Source organism: Camarhynchus parvulus, chromosome 1 (genome assembly GCF_901933205.1).
Source record: "Camarhynchus parvulus chromosome 1, STF_HiC, whole genome shotgun sequence".
Lineage (NCBI taxonomy): Eukaryota > Metazoa > Chordata > Aves > Passeriformes > Thraupidae > Camarhynchus > Camarhynchus parvulus.
In genome coordinates, this window is record NC_044571.1 from 29,686,642 (window position 1) to 29,709,258 (window position 22,617).

At 36.9% G+C, this 22,617-nt stretch overlaps 1 protein-coding gene across 1 annotated transcript; it reads right to left on the reverse strand.

Annotated features, from left to right (window-relative positions):
• Positions 1-1,204: 1,204 nt before the first annotated feature.
• On the reverse strand, positions 1,205-21,303 carry TMEM182 (transmembrane protein 182). Its single transcript, XM_030954095.1, has 5 exons — positions 20,978-21,303; positions 20,465-20,564; positions 18,963-19,061; positions 10,279-10,416; positions 1,205-2,238 (listed from the first exon to the last, which is right to left on the reverse strand). Exons 1-5 carry the CDS (start codon positions 21,116-21,118, stop codon positions 2,015-2,017), a joined length of 702 nt encoding a protein of 233 aa, XP_030809955.1. The 5' UTR covers positions 21,119-21,303; the 3' UTR covers positions 1,205-2,014.
• Positions 21,304-22,617: the final 1,314 nt, after the last annotated feature.

Consider the following 22,617-nt stretch of genomic DNA (forward strand, 5'->3'; position numbering starts at 1 on the left):
TCCAGCTCTGAGGCACCTCTCAATTCCTCCAGCTTCCAAAAGCTGCAAGAAAGTGGCTCAAGCATATTGCCCCCTTAAGCTCTTGTGGAGAAGGACTCTCCCCTGCAGAGAAGCAGACAGGGTTTGGGATTGGGTACCTAGTCAACAACCCTTGATTATTGAGTTTACCTTCACAATTACCAGTGAGTGTCCTAGACTATAAAGAGGGCAAAAACCAACAGAATGTATTATTTGAGAAACAGTATGTGATTGTGTAATTAAGGGCAGGAATATAATACCATATGCACAACAAGCAGGGTTAATTTCAGCATTTCCTAACTAACCAACAGCATTATGGTGTAACCCTAATGTTCTCCGGATGGCTATCATTTATGTGGGGTCCATATAGATATAATATATATATATATATATATATATATATATATATATGCTTATGAATACTTGGTTAAAATTCACCCATCATACTCTCTGACACAGTAATTAAAAACACCATGTTATTTGCCAATAAAAATAATATTTTTGTGAATTGGTAATTATTCTAAACCTCATAGTCCCAGCTTCCCTACCTCCTACTCTTGTTGTCTTCCTGTTCTATAATGTATAACACTAATCTTGATGAGGGAAAAATAAATAAGTAGCAGGAAAGGCTGGAAAGCTTCCAATCACAAAACCTCCCAAAATGGAATAACATCCAATCTGGCTCACCACATCTTCTCTGTGGGCATTCCTTTCCTGCCTTTTAGCAATGCTTTCAGTATTCATAACAGCTGTGGAATTAAGCATTATGAACAAGAACAAACCGACATGCAGCCTTTACTTTTCCCCATCAGCCCCAAACGATTCTGCATTGAGTTACAAAGTGAAAACCAGCACACACTCAGATGGATTTAATTTCTATTTGGGCCCAATGCCAGACAAAGTTTCCCCATTGTTAAAACTCAACCCCATCTTTTCCATACCATGCATACAGTCTCATCTTTACCCCATCTTCCACACAGATGTGCATGCACACACACATACAGAACCAGCCACTCCTACAATGCAGTACCAAATCCATCTCCCTGGCTGTCTTAGCTAGGCTCATTGCTTTCCCTAGCAAGCCTAGTAGGCAAGTTGGATTTGGTCTATAATGCAGATTTTTAACATGTGGGAAAATGAAGGCTGCACAAGACACACATGTTCATGTCCTAAATATTGTCTTGATAATAAACCTTTTTTAATAAAAAATTAATTTTACACAACCATGAAAATATTTTTTAGAGGAGCCAGTTGTTCCACTGAAAAATAAAAGAGTTAAAACTTAATTAAAATATTAATGCTATAGTTCAAAATACAATTTTGGCATAACTTCAGATAGTGAAGGCATTTTGGCTTACAGGATCATGCAACACATGGATTTCAGAATACAGAAGTATACAGCTTTCAAATGCATACAGAAAAGAGACATGGGTAGTAGAACAGTTAAGCTTTTACACATTCATGGCAATTGTCTTCTCTCTTGTCCTCTTCCTATGGATGCTGCATGAACAACTGCACTCTATTTTTATAAAGTGCAGACATGTTTGCTGCCATTAAAGCTAAGGCAAGTAGTGGAAAACAGGAGAGGAGGTAGATTGAATTACTGTGTTTGAATGTTTGCCTTCTCCTCTACCTTATGCCATTCTCTATAAACAGAAGAACAGTATAAATGCTAAAAGATAAATGTATAAAATGTTGATTTGAGACAATTCATGTTCATGTTTTACTTGCAGAAAAATTTTGTCTTCTTCTGTTTATTAACCAACAAAAATCTTGCTAATAGTACAATGTGAAGAACCACGTGTACTTTCTAAAGAATTAAAAATAGTTGGGACTAAAGGTCGTTTCTTCCTGTAACAAGTAATAGAAGAATTTCCAGAAGTCTGCCTGCACATTTAAGATTGCCATAATGGTAATAATGTACAAAATTGTGTTCCAGTTTACACTTGTCACAAAGTTTCACAAGTATTGCTGTATTCCCTTCAGCAGCGTCTGACTAGTCTGAGTGTAAATAAATGTAACGCCCTACCAACAAGAACAGCATTCCTGCTAATAAAGCAAAAAATACTCCTATAGGAGCCAGCATAAACGACCAGCCATAACGTACATAAACAGCAAAGTCTGGGCAATCCATCTTCTTCATGTTTGTGTAGTTTTCCAGATCTGCCATGGCCTGGACCCAGATGACATACATCACGACTACCAGCGAAAACAAGACACCTGGAAAAGAAACACCAGGTTTTAACAACAGAGTGTGAGACAGATGCTGGGTGCATTTACTGTATTACCTAAAAATCCATCAATGCTTGAGGTCCTGTCTGCATGGCACTGTCAGCCACCACTGCATAATTTTTGCCTTTGGCTTCCTCTAACTAGCACTACCTCCATCTCGCTCCTGATTTGCACTGAAAGGCATGCTCCCATGACAAAGGTGATATCTGGTTCTGGTAGGCAGACTTTGATGACAAAATTCATGCAGGTATTTACTGTTTTGAATTCAGGGGTCAAGGTGGGGGAAGGAGGGGGAATGGAATGGAACAATCTGGGGAAAAAATGTACTTTTGCTTCCCAAACTCTGGCATTGTTTTTATCAGTTTTATGGATGAGATACAGAAAGGAGTGGGAAATCTCTCTATTATCTTCACCTCTCTGCATTTGCTTCTTTATTCTTTTGAAAAGGGCTGTGTTTGGAACACAAAATTTCAGAGTATTCTACTCAAATATTTTGCATAAAAATTCAAATGTATTTAATTCAAAATCATCCACCTTTAGAAAAGAAGCTCTTGGTAGAGGAAAAAAACACAACAATAATTAAATAATAACTATGAAGCAGGCTATTAGGAATAACCTCAAATTGGATACAACAGTTTCCTGAAATTAATCCACCACATAATTCACAGCCTTTTCCCAACCACTCCTCTGAAAGGCCTTTGAATTGTTTATACATGATAGTAATAGGAGCACATGTCCTTACAAACTTTGATAATCTCCTTGTTACTATACACCAGAAGGAGATACAAGAAGAAAGTGCTTTCCAGAGTATCAGTTGCATTCCTAATATTTCATTTCACTTTAGAGGAATGTGGACACTTGAGAAATGCAAGCCTGCAGAACAGATGCTCCAGAAGAAGATCTGCTGGAGGATTGAGGGCACAAGCCTAAATTTTTTGCATGCTTCAGCCTGTACCCATTTGCTCCCTGAGCTCCAACTGTCACAGCAAAGTTGCAGCAGCAGGACCATCTATTCCAGCAATCAATACTTGAGGGGCACCACCCCATCACATTTTTATCCCAGAATGTTTAAGTGCCTCATTAAAACACAACTCAGTGCACAGTCCTGGGAACACTCACTCCTAAACTTGAGGTTACAGGCTGTAAGCCAAAGGTATTTGTGGTCTCTTCTCCATCCGGCTAAATACTTGCAATGCAACCTTGAACAAATGTGATATTTGTGGTAAAACCCACAAGTGCACTTTGGAAACACCCATGGCCAGGGATTTGCTTCCATATTCACATGTCCTGGTAACCTTTGATGGTTACCTTTCCCCATCCCCAACCTGAGATGCTGCCTCACAACCTCCTTCCCCACCCTTTCTGCCCATTTACCAGGGAGCAGCTGTTGTCCTCACATCCTCACGTGATGCAGACAAAACCAGGCAGGTTAGATGGAGCAGCTTAACCTGGTGATCTTCCTGCTACTGCTTTATGGACAAAATATAATATCTTTACATACAGCCTGAACATCTGACAGGTGAGAGCTCATGGCTCAATCCTTATAAACATTATCTTTTGAAGACCAACAAAAAAAGGGCTGAGGCATAATCAAAACATTCCCAAAGGATCTGCAATTTCTAGGAGGCTGAAATAATAGTAGTAAAACTAAATAAAGAAGGAGGCAGACACATTTCATGTCTGTGAAATACACTTCCAGGATTACATTTTTGCTAAGGTTCAAATTCCTAACAAAGTTTGAAAAAACCCAACACTCAACTCTAAGAGGCATAAATTCAATTTTGAAAATATTTTACCTAAGTAAAACTCAATTTTGATGGAGTTTAGTACTGTGCTTGTATTAAACATAAAACCACTGAAACAATCAGAGAGAAGGATTGCCTTAGGGCCAGACAAGAAGAATATGAAATAAATTGAAAACTCTTCAAATATAATTCAAATTGAGCAGAAGATTCCTATAACAGAACATCTAATGATAACGGGTAATATGGGCAACACAGGAAAATTAGAACAAAACAGAGATAGTAACTTTTGATTTAAAAAGTAGAAAGATTCTGGGACAAATTCATAAATGGAGTTATTAGATATCTGGATTTTGTTCAAGGTTTCAAAATTTGAACAAAAATTATTGCACTAAGATTTGGAAAGATACATTAATAATCTGGCAAAATCCACAAGGACATTGGAATTTACCTCTTCAACTGGCTGTGCCTATGCATTTTCAAACTAGTCCTCTATTTAATCTCTACACAGGGGAAAACTTAGTCCAAAACAATAGTCATTCCGAAAGTAGTGATGCATATTCTGTTACTATAGCAGCAGGTAAGTATAACCAGGCCTTGCACATCTGGAAAGCTCCTCTGGCATCCTGGGTAGAGCAGAGTTATGTAGAGAAGTTAGTCAAAAACATCCATCATTAAAACAAAACTGCATCAAAGGTGCTTTAATCTAGAAATGGGCACCCCTTGCTCTTCAGACACTCTGAAGCAACACCTAGGTGGTTAAACTAGAATCAACACCATGTAGGTGCAAAATAGCAAGCCAGGACTGCCAGTGGTAAAACAACTTCAGGGAATCTATCATCCATGGGGTGTGATTTCACAGCAAGCTGTTACACCTGTGAGTGGCAAATTGTCGGGTATGGAAATTTTCAGAAGAAATTTATGTCAAGCAGAGATAAATGTCCTTCCTTAAAAGGGAAGAAAAAGAAAGGAAGACTGTGTAAACCCTCTTAGTTAATTAAGGCACTAAAGGAATATTTAAGGGTTCTATCACCTGCTAATGGAGACTAATTAATAGGTGTATTACTTAGCATGTTCAATAAATATCTTGAACAATAGGATCAGGCTAAGTAAAAACTGACCATGTCCTGTTGCCACCATCAGTATTTCATTTATTAGCACTCCTTTTGTCTAATTTTCACAGAGTTATTACTTCACGGGAGTTAAGCTCTTAGGCAGTTCACTGAATGTGTATTTATCCTGAGAAATCTGCTCCTGCACTCTTGCACTGACAATCTATTGTGAATGTTGTGAACTCTCAAAGGCAAGCTCCAAGACAAAATTACTGAGATTGAAAAAAAAAATCCACAATTTCTTGAACCAAGTATTTTTAAGAACAGTGTGTCCTGTGATATGTTTCTATGTTTTTGGCATTTAGACCTTTTTCATAGAGTGCAGGCGTCCTTTTGCCTTTGCCTTTTAGTGAATAAAAAATAGAACAGCAGTTGCATGAAAGAGTAATGATGAGGGAAATTATTCCTAGAACATGAAATATGTCTGAGAGAGATTAAGACAAATAAATACTTCCCTCCTACTCCTTTTTCTTTCTTTTTTTCAATTTTCCTTTTTTTTTATAAACACACATGTTTGAAACACAGCACTGTGCAGTGTGATAAGACATGGACTTCTCTGAGGTCACTCTTTTCTGTCTTTCACATTCATTCTTTTGAATTTCTTTCAAACAAATACTTGTGCATATTGTAGAGGAGAAAGAATACAGAACCTTTAGAAATGTCTGTGAATTCAAGAAGCAGTTTGCTGGCCTTTAGTACTGATTCTTCCCACGTAGAAATGCCTTTCACTTGTCAATGGTGAATGGCTGTTTATGGCATGAATCTTTTACTATGCAGACACGAAGACAACAGGTGCTGGAAAGAATGATGTGAGCTTTTTACTTATGCCTGGAAGTTTAGAACTCTTTACCTCACTTGAGGAAAACTTCTGTGTGTGTGTGTGTATTTCTTTTATTAAATGCATTTTTCTGTTCTTGTCCTTATTTCAGATTCTACCACCTACCTTGGCCTATTGTGACCTTTATTTAAAAATAGTGGTTGGCATTCTCTGCTGAAGTACTTGCAGAGTATCCCATGCAAAAGTTATGAAAGTAGGTACATGTCTCTGAAAACAGATTTTTGTTCTCATCTAGGACCTCAAACTAAAGTACCATCTTGTTTCACTCTTTGGCAGGAAGCAGCAGTCATACTTCTAATCTTGCTTCTTCACCAGGGTGTGATTCTGTAATGCTCAGTGCACATCCTGGTATATTGCTTATTGGCATCAGTATAAGAGGACAGTTTTCACCACCACCAGGCAGAAAGAGGCACAAGCTAATTATGGACTTTATTGAAGGCTGCTCTAAGAGATCATTTTATGGCAGATTTCCCTTCTTTTCCTATGACCTTTGAAGCAACTATAAGGCTTCTTATAGTTTTCAGTATCATAGCTGCTCTTGGACCATCCTCTGATGTTATAGACATGGAGATGAGGCTGCAAAGGCAGGACTCAAGTCACTAACTGTGGTATCATTGAACTGATACTCACTTTTCCCCACAGGTCTTGCAGGTGTAGTTTTACCTGTGGACTCAGGTGGTTAATACAGTTACAAAGTTTTGCTACTCCCAATTAAGGAAAAATGGGTCAGGAAAATGATAGATGGTGTTAATTGTAGTTATGATGGCCACGGAATGGCAAAAGTTAATATCGTAGGAGGAATATGGAAGGTAAGACCCAGAACCTAGGAGAACACACTGCAATCTGTGCAGAGAACTGATAGGTAAGATCCCAAGAGAGGCTGCCTTGAAGGGCAAAGGCAGCCTTAAAGGTCAAAGGGCCCAGAAGAATCTGGTGTTGCTCATAGACAATTTCCTTAAATTCCTTAAAACACCTAAACATACAAGAATGGTCCCTTTATGTGTACAACAATTCAAGCAGGTCTTGCGACAATGAAAATTAACCTCATACAGAGCTGCATTAGCAAGAACACCATCATTAGACTTGAAAATATTATCACCCTTTATTCAACACTTGTGATATCATATGTGGTAAGCTATGTCCAGTTTGGGGTCCCCATGTGAAACAGAGATACTGAAAAACTGAGGTGATGACCACCACAATGGCTAGGAGAATGGAGAACAAGTAGAGGCTGAATGAGCTAGGGAGTTTTAGTCTAGAGAAGAATCCAGTCTTCATTTTTCTAAATGGAGTTATAGAAAAGATGGGGATAGATTTTCAGAGGCCTACAGACTTGACAGGATGAGATGTAATAGTCACAAACTGCATCAAGGGCAATACCAGGTGAAAACAAAGAAAGAAGAAAACATTTCTCACCATGAAGTTGGTCAAACTGGAACAAGCACCCAAAGATGCTGTGGAACATTAGTTATTGGAGATTTAAAAAACTTGATTAGATAAGGCTCTGAGCTGCCTGATCTAACTTTGAAGACAACCCTGCTCTAAATGGGATGTCAGACTTGATTGCCACAAGAGGTCCTTTTCAACATAAATTTATTTGTGTCACTCGGGATCTCTGTTTAGGATTCTTGAATGGGTCCCTCCAAAAGGCAAATCTATCTGCCTTAGCACAGAGAAGGTGAGGTGTCCATCTGAGTGTTTCTTACTGTTGGCAACAGAAATTTAAGCAGTTGGTTCATACAAAACAGCTTTCAGATGGCTGAACAGTTGGCAAGAATCTCATTCCCAATAGTATCTTCAGCTACTTTTTGAACCCTTAGAAGTCACAACAGATCATGCTACAAGCTGCAGTCTTCAGTTGAGGGAGAGCGTTTATCTGCTGCTGATTTATAAGGTAAGGTTGCAGAAGGATAAAGATACATCCAATAACAGGTATCAAAATTATTTCATCTAACTTATTTTTAAGACAAGTAGGAAAATGACATTTTCTTCTTCTTAAAAAGAAGAACTTCTTCCTAACTTCCAAAGAACAATCATCTTGTCTAACTTCCTTCTCAGAAGACTATTCTCTACAGTATAACACATAGTTGAATTTTGTGGTAAGACATCATCCAGGCTCTTTCAAAACAATGTGCATAATTCCTTTTTTTTTTCTTCAAAACAGCCTGCTGGTTTCTGTCTTAGAAGAACTCTTAACTTCACCAAATCTAAGTCACATTAATCTAAGTCACATTATATCTTTTCATTTTCCCATTAGGTCTGTGTTTAAGTAGATGCACAACCTGGCTGCATCCTGATCACATGTTTGAGAAGTGATAAATATGCCCCACTTTTCATCACTCTCCCCTTCCACGCCCTGCTTTGATTTGGCAGGCAGTTAAATGAACTCCCTAATCCTGAAGGAGATAGTCACAGGAAGGGATCAGGGCAGCAGGGAGACAGTAGAGCACATCACCCTCTTCTGCATCAGATTCTATCTTATCTTGCTCTCTCTTGAGCAAGCTGAATGGGTCCTATTTTCTCCTGCCAGCTCCACTTTTTTGACATTATAGCAGGATTTTGCTACAGACCTTTGCTTTTCAACAACAGTAATGGTAATAGTAAAAATAACAGCTTTTTTCTAAAGCCCTGATTGAGAACAGTCCTGAAGTTGAAACATGCTACATACAGAGAGAGTAAAAAAATCAGGATTTCCCTTGAAGAACATTTGCTCTATAGGGACAAAGGGTAAAATGGGCACAGACACAGACCCAAGGTCACACACTGGGATAATAAAGCTCACTTAACTTCACATACCTAAAGAAATAGTCTCTCTAGATTCTCTTAGTAAAGGAAAGAGAGGTGTAGGGTTCCTCCATAGCACATTCATCTGATCCAATTAGGCCCCTCTTTCAGTGTGAAATGAATCCCCAGCTGGGGGAACTTCTTACATGCCTACTGTTTTTACTGCCATTGAATGTTATTGCCTCTTGCAGGCCTCCTAGGGAAGCCAAGGGAGGCTAGCACAGGCTTGGGGATCTAACTTTCCCCTACCTAAATGAGGGCAGATGAACTGACCCAGAGTGGAGAACACAAGCGTCGCTTTGCACCTCTGCCAGTCAGTTCCACATCTTTCAAGTGCCCTTTTCCTCTCAAACAGCTTCTGCTACTTTCTAGTGATAGCTGAGGTTTTTCATGCATTACAAATGCAGAAAAAGAGCAAGACTCACATGGGCTCTTGCCCTGCAAATTAGTAACAAAAATCATTGAAATATCTTAGAATCTCCGTCAGCCTATGAATATTTTTTTATGTCTTTTAAAATGTGGAGGAGTAATTCTCAAGAGATAAAATGTAAGTATGCAGGATTTTCTTCAACTAAAATATTATAAAATACTTCCCACACTTCACTGAGAGTCCTTTGGAAGGGAATAATGATCACTAGCTGCATATGAAGAGCTTAGAGGTGCAGTGGATAAGCAAGGTCAGGGGGTCAGTATGAGAAGCAAAAAGAGGGCCCAGGCCTTGTGGTCCTGACACAGGTGGCTCTGCCCTGTAACACAATATGTTCTCAGAGGGCTGCCTCTCATCAGGCTTTAAACCAAGGAGAACAGAGATGAAGCACATAATATCATTTACATCCTATATAACTATATCTTACACAGCAGTGTGACACCTCCACAGACTTTTCAAGGTTAAGCAAACAATGTGCCAGTGAGCTGTCCATATCAGCTGAATCCTGGGAGGGTGCATCCTCCACTGTACGTGTGGGTTATGAGGAAGAAGGGAATTCAGTTATTTGTTATCTTTCATTCGCAGAGGTTTAGAGCTCCTACTTACTCATACATGACAACTACTTTGTTTAGTCCTATCACATCCAAAGCATTTTCCTGTATTGGTCATGTATATGTGTTCTGTCTCCCAACTTCTTCAGAGTCCACTGTAATCATCTTTTGCATCACTGATAAAAAGGACGAAACCCTCTCCTTAGCTAAAGCCCTTGAGAATCCTATAAGGCGACATCCTTAAATATGCATTCTTTTCCCTGTTAAAAAAGTAGATTGAAATTGCAGTGTAATTCCATTACTTGTCCTGGATGTGGGGTTTTTTAACCTTAACCCAAAGCTTAATATAAGGGTTTTTTTAACCCTAACCCAAAAATAGCTTTTATAATATCTTCATAACTAAATAACTGTGCAAAGAATCTGTGTCCAAGGCAAGCATCCACAAGCCAAAGGATTAGAAGCATATTCTTTCTCTTTCTTTCAACCATGATTGATACAATTTTTGGTTAGGGAAAATGGAAGATATAACTCATCCTTTCTACTCTATAATTGACTGAGCAAACAGTATACCCACCAGCAATGATGAAAAAGCCTCCTCCTGCTTTGTATAAAATGTGACTGGCAAAAGGAGCTGCACAGATGATGAGGAAACTAGCCGCCACAACAGTGAGTACTCCCAGGAGCATAAGAACTGTCCAGAAACCTCGATAAACTAGAGAAAAGGAAGAAAGAAGAAAAAGAATACAATGCTTTTTAGAACTTATCCAAGTTGGTTAACAAATATTTTCCTTTCCCCTTCTCTTATCACTTACCTTATTAACAAATGAAACACTAATTCTATTTTGCATATACATTATATATCATGTGGATCAACATATGTTTGATTACCATTCCTTACCTGATGATCACGGAAAACAGCATGTAAGTTATTGTGAATGAAATCCATCTGCTGAATATTTTGCAATACCTTGTAAGATAGCAACCTGACCAAGCTGACACTATTTAGAAAATGGTACAGCAAAGCTATAGCAGTGATTCCTTGGTATAAATGATTGTACTGACAGGATACAATTATTTTACCAAAATTGTGCAGAAGAAGCAGAGAGCTGCAACATCTTGACAATCCTAGTGCCCAGACTGTATCACCAATAACAATCTGTAAGTTCTTTACAATTTATGGCTGGATAATGCTCCTTATATATAGCCATATTCAGCAAAAAAAAAAACTTAAGCTAGGAACAGGGAGAAATTAAAAAAATGTAAACTGTATTTATGAAAAACAGCTAAGTGTCTTAAACCAGACTATTTCTGCTCTAAAGCTCTTTGTATTTTATTAAATTTAAAATGCGATGTTTCAGAAGCCCGTTAGGCAGTGCCAAGCAGTGCTGAATTAATGGATGCAGCTGGTGATAAATGAGCTGAGAGTTTTGTGACATACTCTGGCCAAAAGAGTCTTTCTAACAATTAGTTTTTAGCTGGTTAATTGCACATCCATTTAACAAAGTCATCATTTTACAAATGCTACAAGAGTGACATAAATTTCTCCCATGAATTTAAAAATTGGTACATTAACACAACCCATTAGTAAAATTATGAGTTGTAAAGATCTCCATCGTCAGATCTGAAAATCTTGAAGCACTGACAATTCAGTCAGTGAAAAACATTTCCACCCAACTGAGGGAAAGCATATAAGCCAGCTGGCAAGTCAGGAAAAGTGTATCACAAAAGAAACTGCCACTTATCATCTGACAGCACCTACTTACTGTTATGGAAAAACACAACCAAGCAACTATTATACTGGTTCATATCCTGGAAGATTCAAATTCATACAGCTTGTTAGAGACAGCTATTCAGTAATAATTCAGGTTTGCTCTCATCTGAAATCTGAAGGCTCACTAGGCATTAGCAGCTTGTGTTTCCCACTAATGTATTCCAAAAGTCTACGGTTTTTAACTTGACCAGCTTAACACAAGTTAAAGAATACATCATCAGCCTTGTAAATGTATTAGCTAGATCATGCTCGCCACATTACATTAGCCACACTTTTTAAATAACACCCTTTTTAATCCAAGCAAACAGTCAGAGACATAATTTTCCGCCACACTGATCAGCAGATTTGGGCATAAAAAGGATGAATATCTCTGAAAATACCTGGCAGAAGGGTTAAAATTGTGGTTTGGTCCATATCCAAGTCTCCACTCCACATAAACAAAAAATTATTGGAGTAGTAGGTAAGAAATAAGGCTGTGGCTCAGCAAAGCTGTTAAATGTGTGTGTTGCTTTAAGTACTATACCTCTTATGGGATTTAGGCACCTGTTTAAAGTTAAACATATAGTTAAATGATTCACCTAACGCAAATGGACAGCAAATGGAGACCTAGAAAGGTAAATCTCTCAAGTCCTTCAGTCTTGGGTTTCTGAAGCAATTTCATATTATTTTACTCATGGGGCTACTTTGATAAGCTTCATTGCAGTCTCCAAGTCCATGGGACATTACTTCCTCGTTTAAAGCCTAATACCACTAAATCAATCTATAACCACCCAACTCTTTTACATGGGTGGCCCAAGGTACTTCAAAGTCATACTACATAATAGGACACATTGGCCAAAATGAAGCTTGAAAAAGCTTTCTTGTATATTATTATGTCATGGAGCAGTGTTTCTATTTTCTCAGTGGAGGAGGACACGAGATTCTACAGCATTACAAAACCAACATCCATTTTCATTATCCACTTTTCACAGAGGAAGCTTCGAAGTCTGTTTTTAGTGAGATTTCATGAGAAAAGCTTGATTTGATGCTCAAATATTCTTAGAAGCAGAGCACAAAAGAAGTACAAATGTAACTGATGAAAATTTTTTCAACCTTTCTGTAACTGTACAAGAGAAAAGCTGTTTCTCTGCTCCAACACTTAACTATTTTATGCATTGTGTGGGAAATACTGATTTCACCTAGCTATCCCCTGACAGAAGTTTCCATTCTATTTCTCCAAAACAGTTATTTACTCTAAAGAATCACAGATAAAGTCTGATTATCTTAATACTTGTTTATTAAGCTAATTCAGTCATTAAACATAAATTAAAAAATGGAGTGTAGTTGACAGGTACGAAGTCTGCTCACAAATCTGTGACTTTTCAAGTAAAATATTACTCCCTCTAATCTGCAAGGCAGAAAGTAATTTGGTTCATTTGTGGCACAGGTCTGAGGAAACACCCTACGAGCACTTAGACTTTTACATTTGCAAGGGAATTAAAAAGCCATCATTTTCCTGCAAAGATGGCTTCACTTATTTTATGATCTGATCATTTTTGCTTAGATCACATTTCCCATAATCTCTGCCTAGATGGGCAAGATCAATTTCTAAAGGGCTAGTCATTCAAAATAACAGCTCAGGCCTACTGCTGTCATTTAACTTAGCTGTCATCTATAGATGAACACAAAAGAGCTGGTTGAAATTAAATCTTCCTAAGAATTAAATTACTCTTCAAGTCAAAGCCTTTGCCGCTCTGAGGTCGAGACACACAATGATAGATAAAATGCAACAGAGGATGTGCTTTGAATTACTCTTCTTTACATCCCATGAAAAGGGCTGACACTGTGATCCAAACCGTCTGTTTCAAGCAATAATGGTTTGGTGAACCCACACAAAGTGTATCCATACAGAAGTGTTAGCAGAAGTTTGCACAATTTCAATTCTCACTGAGGTATTTCATAGGATAGCCCATGTTCTGGTCCAGATGACAAGGAGTACCCTTGCCTCTTACAGATACTTCACAGATATGTTAGAGTTACCACCTCAAACACATGCATTATTCTATTTCCTACAACAGAAGAAATAAAGTACACGCACTACTGCAGAGTGCAAAGTAAACATATCTGCAGTGTTTAAAATCTTAGATACCATTTCTCTGTGTTGCAAGAGTGCTAAACAGAAGGTTTTGTAACTCATCTTGGTAAGCCAGCCCTTTGTTGAGTACAACATTTGCCTAGGAAATGACAGGCAGGCCTAAAAATAAAAAAGACTTAGTGGAAAACAGGAGCACACACAACTGCACCATTGGGCCTGTATAGGAACATTATATTCCTCCAAAATTGCATGACCTATAGTTTTCCCTGGCTACTTGTTTTTCTCACTAAAGATCCTAATTTAGGTCCCTCCAGAGACTTTCACATTATTTGAAAACTAGAAGTATCTGGGTTTGTGCAGTCCCAAATTTTGGAGAAAGGGAGGAAATTACCACAAGCCTTCTTTTCTAGTATAGTAGATCCCAGCATTGATTACAAACTGAAGTTACAGATTCATATTTTAAGACATTACTGATACATGATATGAAAGAGAAGCAATAATTAATTTGAAAAGTTACAGAGCTGTGTCACCTACACTCACACTTGTGAAGCAGTCATGGACACCTCTGGAGCTCCATAATAGTTACTCAGGAACAGCCCAGCTAATGTCACAAAGCAACACCCTTCTACTATTGGAGATGTTAACATCAGCATCATGAAAGCATATCAAGTATTTCTCTGCCCTTGCTGACTCAAAGTCTTTTCAAAACACAGCCATCAGTCCATATAAGTACTGTGGTTTACCATAAAAACCCAAACTACTTAATCTTAAATTTAATATCAATATGAAATATTAATCATAAGGATGAAAAGCCTTTTGAAACGTGTTAGTACAATGCCACATAAAAATTTCCAGGGGTAGGCAAAAGGTCTTAGAAAAGTTTCCTGGAACTATCATGGACAAGCTCACATCCAAAAGGGAGCATTTCCTGTGATTTGACAGTGGATTGTATTCTAGAATGTGCAGCTTTTCACCTCTCTATTTAATGTAAGAGATATTGAAATGCTTTTGACAAGAGTTTTGCCACACACAGTGCTAATACAGTGAAAGGCAAAGTGCCTGAACTGCTGTCAACCAAGAGTATCTTCTCTGTAGATAAACAGCTGTAAATGAAATCACCGATCTCAGCAGCAGCACAGGAGACACACCTGGCAACACAGTAAACCTTGCAAGACTTTTCTCAGCTTCATTCAGCAGCCTTTACTATCCCTTGGTAATAATATTTTTTTCAAAAATAGCTTTAACACTAATACAAATACAATATTCACAAATACAAATATTCACAAAATGGATATACTGCTTTTTAAAAATGCTGCTTACTTTATAGCTGGTTGGGGAGCTACAGAGATCACACTTATAAATGTACTGTATTACAATCTCTCATGGGCAATTATATGACTATTACATAAGAGCATTTTTCCCCTAGAAATAGACTACTGCTAACATTTCACTGGTACAACTTCTATTTTCAGATTTCATGGCTGATGTTTTCCAGATTACTTTAGGTTAATTTCAACCCATTAACAAACCTGCCAATAAATTTGATCTCACCATTTTAGGTTAAACAGTTGCTAAATCAGATTTTTGCTTCAGTTCTATAAACACTGCGTATTATCCATTAGGCATTACTTAAAATGCTGGCAATGTGCCCAGTACTGGACAAAATAAGATACTAATAGTCAGGAAACAAATACTGGCAGTTACAAATCAGAGTATTAAACTAATATGCCAGTGCTGCCCCACTAAAATGCTTCCACTTCAGCTTCAAAAGGTGTTGGGGTGATTTATAACAGTTAGGGCACTAATGTGTATTTCCAAATTAAGTTGAAAAAAATCCCCTTAAAAATAAAAATAATGAATTAGTGACTAAGAGTTAGATTTTTCACTTCTTTTTCTCACAAATAATCCCACTATGGCCAATGGGACTATTTCCATGAGTAAGAACTTTGCACATTTTCCAAAAATAGGCCTGGTATTGTCCTATAGCAAAAGAACTTTAGGAAAGTGTGATAGCCCTTGAACATCAGTGTTAAGTAACATAATGACATGATATTATGCATGAATATAGCAAGCAGTGAATTAATATTAAAAATACTATACTATTATGTTTTCAGAATAGCCTGATGGGGCAACTAATCTGTTTATGATTATGCAATAACATGTCTATTTTAAAATATATAGGTTGCTGCTGTGGTATTTCTATTGCATGGTCTAATTTAAATTTTTATTCCTAGGTTGTAGTTTACTGCACTTATATATGTGAATCATCATAAAAATGAATCTGCTAGCAATACAATGAGGTGCTAAGTCGACTTGAGAGCTGCACACTATAAAAGCTGTCACTCTAAACCTCTGTACCATCACAGAAAGTCACTCGAGTCAGGCTTCCCCTGAGTTCATTTAGAACCTGTTTCAGGTTAAGATAAATGACATGGCCTACAGACTTCTTAAAATACATTAAGCATAAATGATGGATCACACAGCTTTTGATGATACCTTATACTACAGCTAGGGGAAATCCTCCCTACTCTGTTAAGATTATTTAACAAAACCAATGAATGCACAGAAACATTATAACCATGATTAAAAGATATAGCAAACTGCAATTTCAAAGCAGTGCTATCTAACCCTGTGAAGCTGGTCATGCATCTAACAGGAATGATTAAAAGATATCTGATACATTAAAACATGCATTCAAACCTCCAATATAAGCACCCCATAAGCTTTTCTGTCTTTACATTTCCATCTAAGGCTGTAGCCTTTGACACCACGAGCTCATAGTCTAGGTTTGTACATCAGAATGAACGCAGCCTTTGGTCCAAAGCTTTGGAAAGCAGACTGAAACGCTAGAGTTCCCATCTTCAGTGCTTTAAGATTTTTGGGAACTATAACACAAACACAAACCCAACATAAAAAAAAAGATGTAAATAAACTAAGAGAGGATAGGTGATCCTGTTTTGAATTCTGTCCCAGAAAAGTTCTGAGCCACATTCCTACTAAAGCCAAAGGAGTTATGTCAACAGGAAACTTGGTCCAGACACTGCACTCAAAAAGCATCAGAGATTTCATGTTCCTCAGGCAACTTATCTTTGTCTCAGCTCTTCTAGATGGATGGTGACACAGCATTCCAACAAACCACACTTGTGTCTCCACACAAGTGACTGCACAAGGGGCTAAAGTTAAATTCGTCTAACATCCAAAAGTCTCTGAAGCCAAATAGTCTGTAAAAAAGTCACATACTTCTACTTGTTCAGCAACTAATAGTGCTCTAAACAGAAAATTAGAGATTTTTAGAAAATGTGTTGTATACGTTTGATTTTTCTAATGAAGTTTAAAGCTCTTTATTCAGCTGTTTCTTTTTCTATGAAAGAGCAAATGAAGATGACAGAAAAATTCTCATTATCTTGTTATATTTTGTTAAAATAGATCTTGATTTACTCACTAAAAATACAATTATAAACCTGAGGAGAAAATTTGAGCTTTTTATCATCCCCAAAAGAGAATATGTCGAGAAAGCTATGAGCCATGAAAATGGTAATATTTTATCAAGAAACAGTAGCAGAACCAAAAAAGAGGACAATAATCTCAAATTTTTGGTAGTGCCCTTTTATTCTATGTTTTGCTGATGCAAAGTATTAGATGCAGACAACTGGATATACAAATCAAAAATGAAATTTTGTTCTTCAGGGAACAAAACTGGAGACTTTTGCCACTGGCTTTATAGAGAACCACTTCCTGCACTGGGAGTCAGGAAGAAGAGGATAATTTTCTAGCATTTCTTAATTTAGCAACTCCAGATGAAACAAGATTTTTAAAGCCTGTTTGCCAAATATCCTGGGCATGATTGTCAAACTAGACTAAAGGAGAAACAAGTTTCGAACTAACAGAAGAGATGATGACATAACCTTCTTCATAAGAAGTTGTGAAAGACTCTTGAGCAATCGTAACTGTTCTAATAAATAACTCAGCTTGGATGCTGAAAATGAAATGTAGGCATAAAAAACCCCAAACCATCTTCAGTTTTAATGAGCTTGAAAGCAATCCAACTGTATCTATTTATATAGCAGGAATGGCTCAGAATATACTCTACCTGGGCCAGAATCTATAGTACAGTTCTGCCTACTTTTAATCTCCTAATATGAAATATAGATAGGAAAATTATATTTGAGCAGTGGTTCTTTTGGCAAACATTAACTAAAATTAATTAAACTTTTGATGATATTCCTTCTCCTTTTCTTTTTCTTTGTTTGTCCACTTCTGTGTAATCATGCAATATAATTTGAGGAACCTTTGTGAATGTATGAGTGAATGGTGGAATACAAACTCTGTCTAGGCTATTAGGAGCTGATGAATCTGTCACTTTCAAATGGAAAGATAAACTGTTCTAGATGTGCTGTGAAGTTACAGATTAGATCTCTGAATGGCGAGGTCTGAATTCTTCCTGGACAAACAGTTCATAATTTCTAAAGATTAACAGAACCATTATAATTCTAGTTTATTTTCTTTTTCATGTCTGCAGCATAAAAATTGGATTCTAAAGACACTTTAAGGTTAGCAAAAGCATTAGGTTAGCAAGGTTAGCAGCTTCAGGACAGGAAGGGATCACTTAAGTCCCTTAGTCAGCAAGCTCAGAGACATGTAGCATGCATATATCACAGGTTGTTTAAAAAGTCATGTGAAATAGATATCAGAGGTTATTTACTTCAAATATGTTTGTGTAAAGCTCTTAATATGAAAAAATGTTCCTGGTATTTTTAAGTGTGTCCTAAGTGTGGTAAAGACAGATCTTTCTAGGCACTATTCAAATATAAACTTTTTATTAATGTTTATCTTTCACATGTATATAAATATATACTTACATGTATCTCTGTTACAGCACAAGAGTTTCTCAGTGAAGTATATCTGAGTCAGTTAAATAAACTCAGATAGCATCAAGGCTCTGCTCCTCCTTCCACATAAAGTAAAAATGCAGTAGATTTCCATACATTGTATGGAAATGTATACGTGTTTATTTATTTAACAAAAACAAAACCCCTCCAAAAAAACAAAAAAAACCCCACCAAACCAAAGCAAAACAAAAAATTCCAACAAAAATCAGTTTTATTGAAATACATGACAATAAGTACTTGTTTAATGTGTTCAGCCCAAGGAAGATAATTACTATGTTGGAGAAAAAAAGCACTAAACAGGAAACGTCTCTGGTTTTTGTTGTTTTTTTTTCAGCTAACCATTATTTATGTGCTTTGTAAAACAGTGGCTTAAATATGCATGTTGTAAAATTATGAGAAGTATGAAATACCAAAATTCTCTTAATTAAACTGTGTGGAACGATAAGGCTGTTTTATTTTGAAGCATCCAAATTGTTCTCTTGAAACTATGGGCATTGTATTCATTTGCACCAAACAATACTTACTGATTGCAGAGTCATAGGAGGTGGAGTTGTGTTCATCTCGGAGAAGAGGAAATGGGGACAGGTAAGCATGTGTACAATTCTTAGAAGGTGACTGGTTGGCTAAAAATGAAAGAAAACTAAAGATTAATATTTTACTGCCTTAACAACATTGTGTGTCTGTTCTTCAAATGGGCAAACTGAGCTTCATAGGTCAAGATTTCAGGTCCTTTCTAGGCAACAGCTTACAGTGAATTTGGTTTGGCAAGATATTCAAGCCTTGTCATCCAAACAAGAATATTCTTTAAAGAGCAATACAGACTTGTACTCTGGGACAGTAAACGAGCCCTGCTGAAAGCACACTGCAATTTACATGTGATGCATGTGTATGCCTTTGCATGCATATGTACCTTTCTCGTTTGAGGGTTAGTTATATTCTTCTCATTATTACATGTGCAGAAAAAAAATCAACCAAATTAACAAAATCCAGGCAATTATTTTTTCTTTTGTGAAAGAACAATGAAAATACCAAGCATCTTCAGAGAGTTTACAATGGCCACAAGTAAGAGCCTAGTCTATGGAATGAATATCCTCCAGAAAAGGATAATTTCACCCTTTATACTAAATACTTCTAAAAATATCAACTTCTTCCTGGCAAAAAACAAAAGCTGACTATAACTTAAACCCCATCTAAGTTTCAGATTCCTGACCACATAATTTTCCAAATAAATAACAAGGGGAAATTAACTACAGTGAATATTACATTTTCCACCCAAGACAAAGCAATATATTTAGCAAAATATGGGCTATTGAAGTCAAATTTGTATGATGGCACCTGCTTTTCACAAGGATTATCGAAATCTTGCAATAAGGTGAGGGAGCTCCCTACCTCAGAGGGAGTGCCAAGGACTGGAGAAGAAATCTTGCTTGACTTCTAAATGGGAGATTTTGGTTGTAAAACACTATCTGACCTTGTAATTCCATCTATCTTAGAATCCTGGATTTCTTTCTAGTGAAAAGAAAGCAACAGGTCATCTGTGAATGTAATAAAGAAACTCTTCTGGAGAGGGTGTGTCCTACACCATTTTCACTGTGGAGTTGCCCATTCCCTTCTTAACCCACTTGTAGTCAGTGAAGAACAGATGGAGAAACTCCCCAAGCAAAAATTCATGGACCAGGCTAACCACTAAGCTCTTTTTCCACTACTTAACAGAAATAAACCAACTGTTTAACAGTAAGTGGTAAAGGACTTTGTAGCTAAGAATGGACTCAGGTTAGCAGGGCATCCATAACAATCACAGTGTAATCTGATAGCTAAACTTGCATCATTTTGTCCTGGGGTTTCCTATAGATTACAAAAGCATGTGTCAAGAATTTATTTTAGGGTAGCTGAAGAACCTGATCCCCAAAGAAGCCATATGAAATCTAATGATTCATAAGACAGAAGGAAAAACAAAAAACACACCAAACCCCAACAATTATGAGAACAAACTGCTGTGGATAAATAAAAGGAAAAAATTACTTACTATACCAAAACTTCCACATGCTGCCATTATTATCTCCTACATTTCCACTAAACCAGCACCTCCAGAAGAAACCTTCATGATGGAAAGTGGCCTTCTCTTCCTACAGAGGAAGGAATAAAAGAAAAAGAAAGCCATAATCATACAATTTTTGAATGGCTGAAAGAATTAAATTCAATTAGATGTTGACGTAAAAAACACCACCATCATAATGACACACAACCTGTCTGAATTTAGGTCAGCTAGAACATTTATAAACAGTCCTTCTTCTTTTGAAAGAATATCATATTGTAAAAGCAGTATCACAAAATAAAAATTCATTTTAAAGTGATTATAAAAGGTTTTGAGGCAGGCTTGTAAGCCTCCAGAAGGTCAAAGTTAGCATATTCAAAAGTATATACAGAAGTAAATTCTTAGAAAATAAACAAAATTAGTATATTTTAAACTTTATAAAATAAACACATCCAAGAATTCGGCATATATAATTCTCATTATAAATAAAAAGTTCATACTAACCCCAGCACCTTCAAGTGCTTCTGAACAAGTTCCTTTTTCTGTAGCAAGAAGCCAATAATCTGTTCCAAATGCCACCAAAAAAAGCAAAACCCCCAGAGCTGCAAAGAAGCCTCCAAAAAATATCCCCACGCTCAGTTTCATTATTGAAGTTATTAGGAAAAAAAAAACGACCAAAAAAAACCACCTTAATTACTTAAAAGTTTAGCAGTAAAATAAATTTAAACAAATTATTGGGAAAGTAACTAAAAACTATATGGAGAAAACAGCTAATATCTGAAGAAGTTTCTCTTCACTCGACTTTCTGCCTGTGCCCTTCTTCCCAATGCCTCGTGAGTCGATTTGTGTCTCCAAATTTGTGTTCCATGTGGCTGACTCAAGTCTGACAGATGAAAAGGGCCTTCTATTTTAGGACACTGATGGCAGAGCTTTGCTCTGTTTCGCTGTCCGGGCGAGGCCAGTCAGAAATAGCTGACCTTCCCCTAACTAATCAGGGATTGACTTGAAATATTATTGCAGCTGGTGCACGATCACCAGTGGAGATGGAGTTGCAATGGCTCTGTCCATCTACATGAGCAGAATTACAGAGCACGCAGTCATAGCAAGGACTTCCAAAGTTCAGGCCTGGTGGTGAATGTTTCCTTAGATGCTAGCAGGAAATGAAACTCCAGCAAAGAAGCTACTGTAAGTCATGTTATAAAAAGAAGGCTGAGGATTTTTATAGAATTTTAAAATATGGTAGCCAAAATGAAGAGATGCCTCTGAAAAATCCTATATAATAAAAATACAGTTATCTTTAAAAATTTACATCCTACATTTAAAGTAATAACTTTATCAATACTAAACACAAAAACACCTAAATGCTTTATTTATTCAGATGCATCTTTTTTGCATATATCAAAAATTTACGCAGTTAAAAATTCCTTCAAGCACTTGATAAAAAACTTCAATCTTTTTAAAACAAGAAAACACTTTCCCAAGAACATGCTTTGGCCATTTTGGAAAGTGATGATGTAAAACATTTAAATTACAAGTACTCACTGTACAAGAAAAAGGCTTTTTCAACAACTTCATTTCATGCCAAGCAGGCCTTCCCAATCATCTCTCATGGATTACAGAAATGTGTAGAGTTTATAACATGCACCAGATCCTACAGTCCTTATCCAATAAAATTTCATTGGAATTATTTATCACCAAAATAGAATTTTCCATTGATACTGCATACCAGGAAGTGCTGGGCTCAAGAGAAGAATTAAGCCAGTTTACTCCAGAAAACATTTGTCACAACAATTTATGGCAATAAACTTAGGACTCCAGAGGGACTTCCACTTTCAATACGCCAGTATTGGTTTGGACAGTGCATCAGCATGCTTGAGGACAGCAAGGAAAATGCTGTTTATACCATCTCTCTTCATTTCTACACAGATGAACTGGTGTTGTGTCCTCAGTGGTTTTATACCACTACAGTCTGCCCAACATCATATTCACATTTGTTATTAATCATATTTTATTCAAACCTGATACTATACTAATTTCATACACAAGCACATCTAATATTCTGTGCCCTTTTTGCACTTCAGAGTTTCAGTGTATGCAGAGCAGCAAATGAATATTCAAACAGACTCTTTTTGTCATATTTGCTT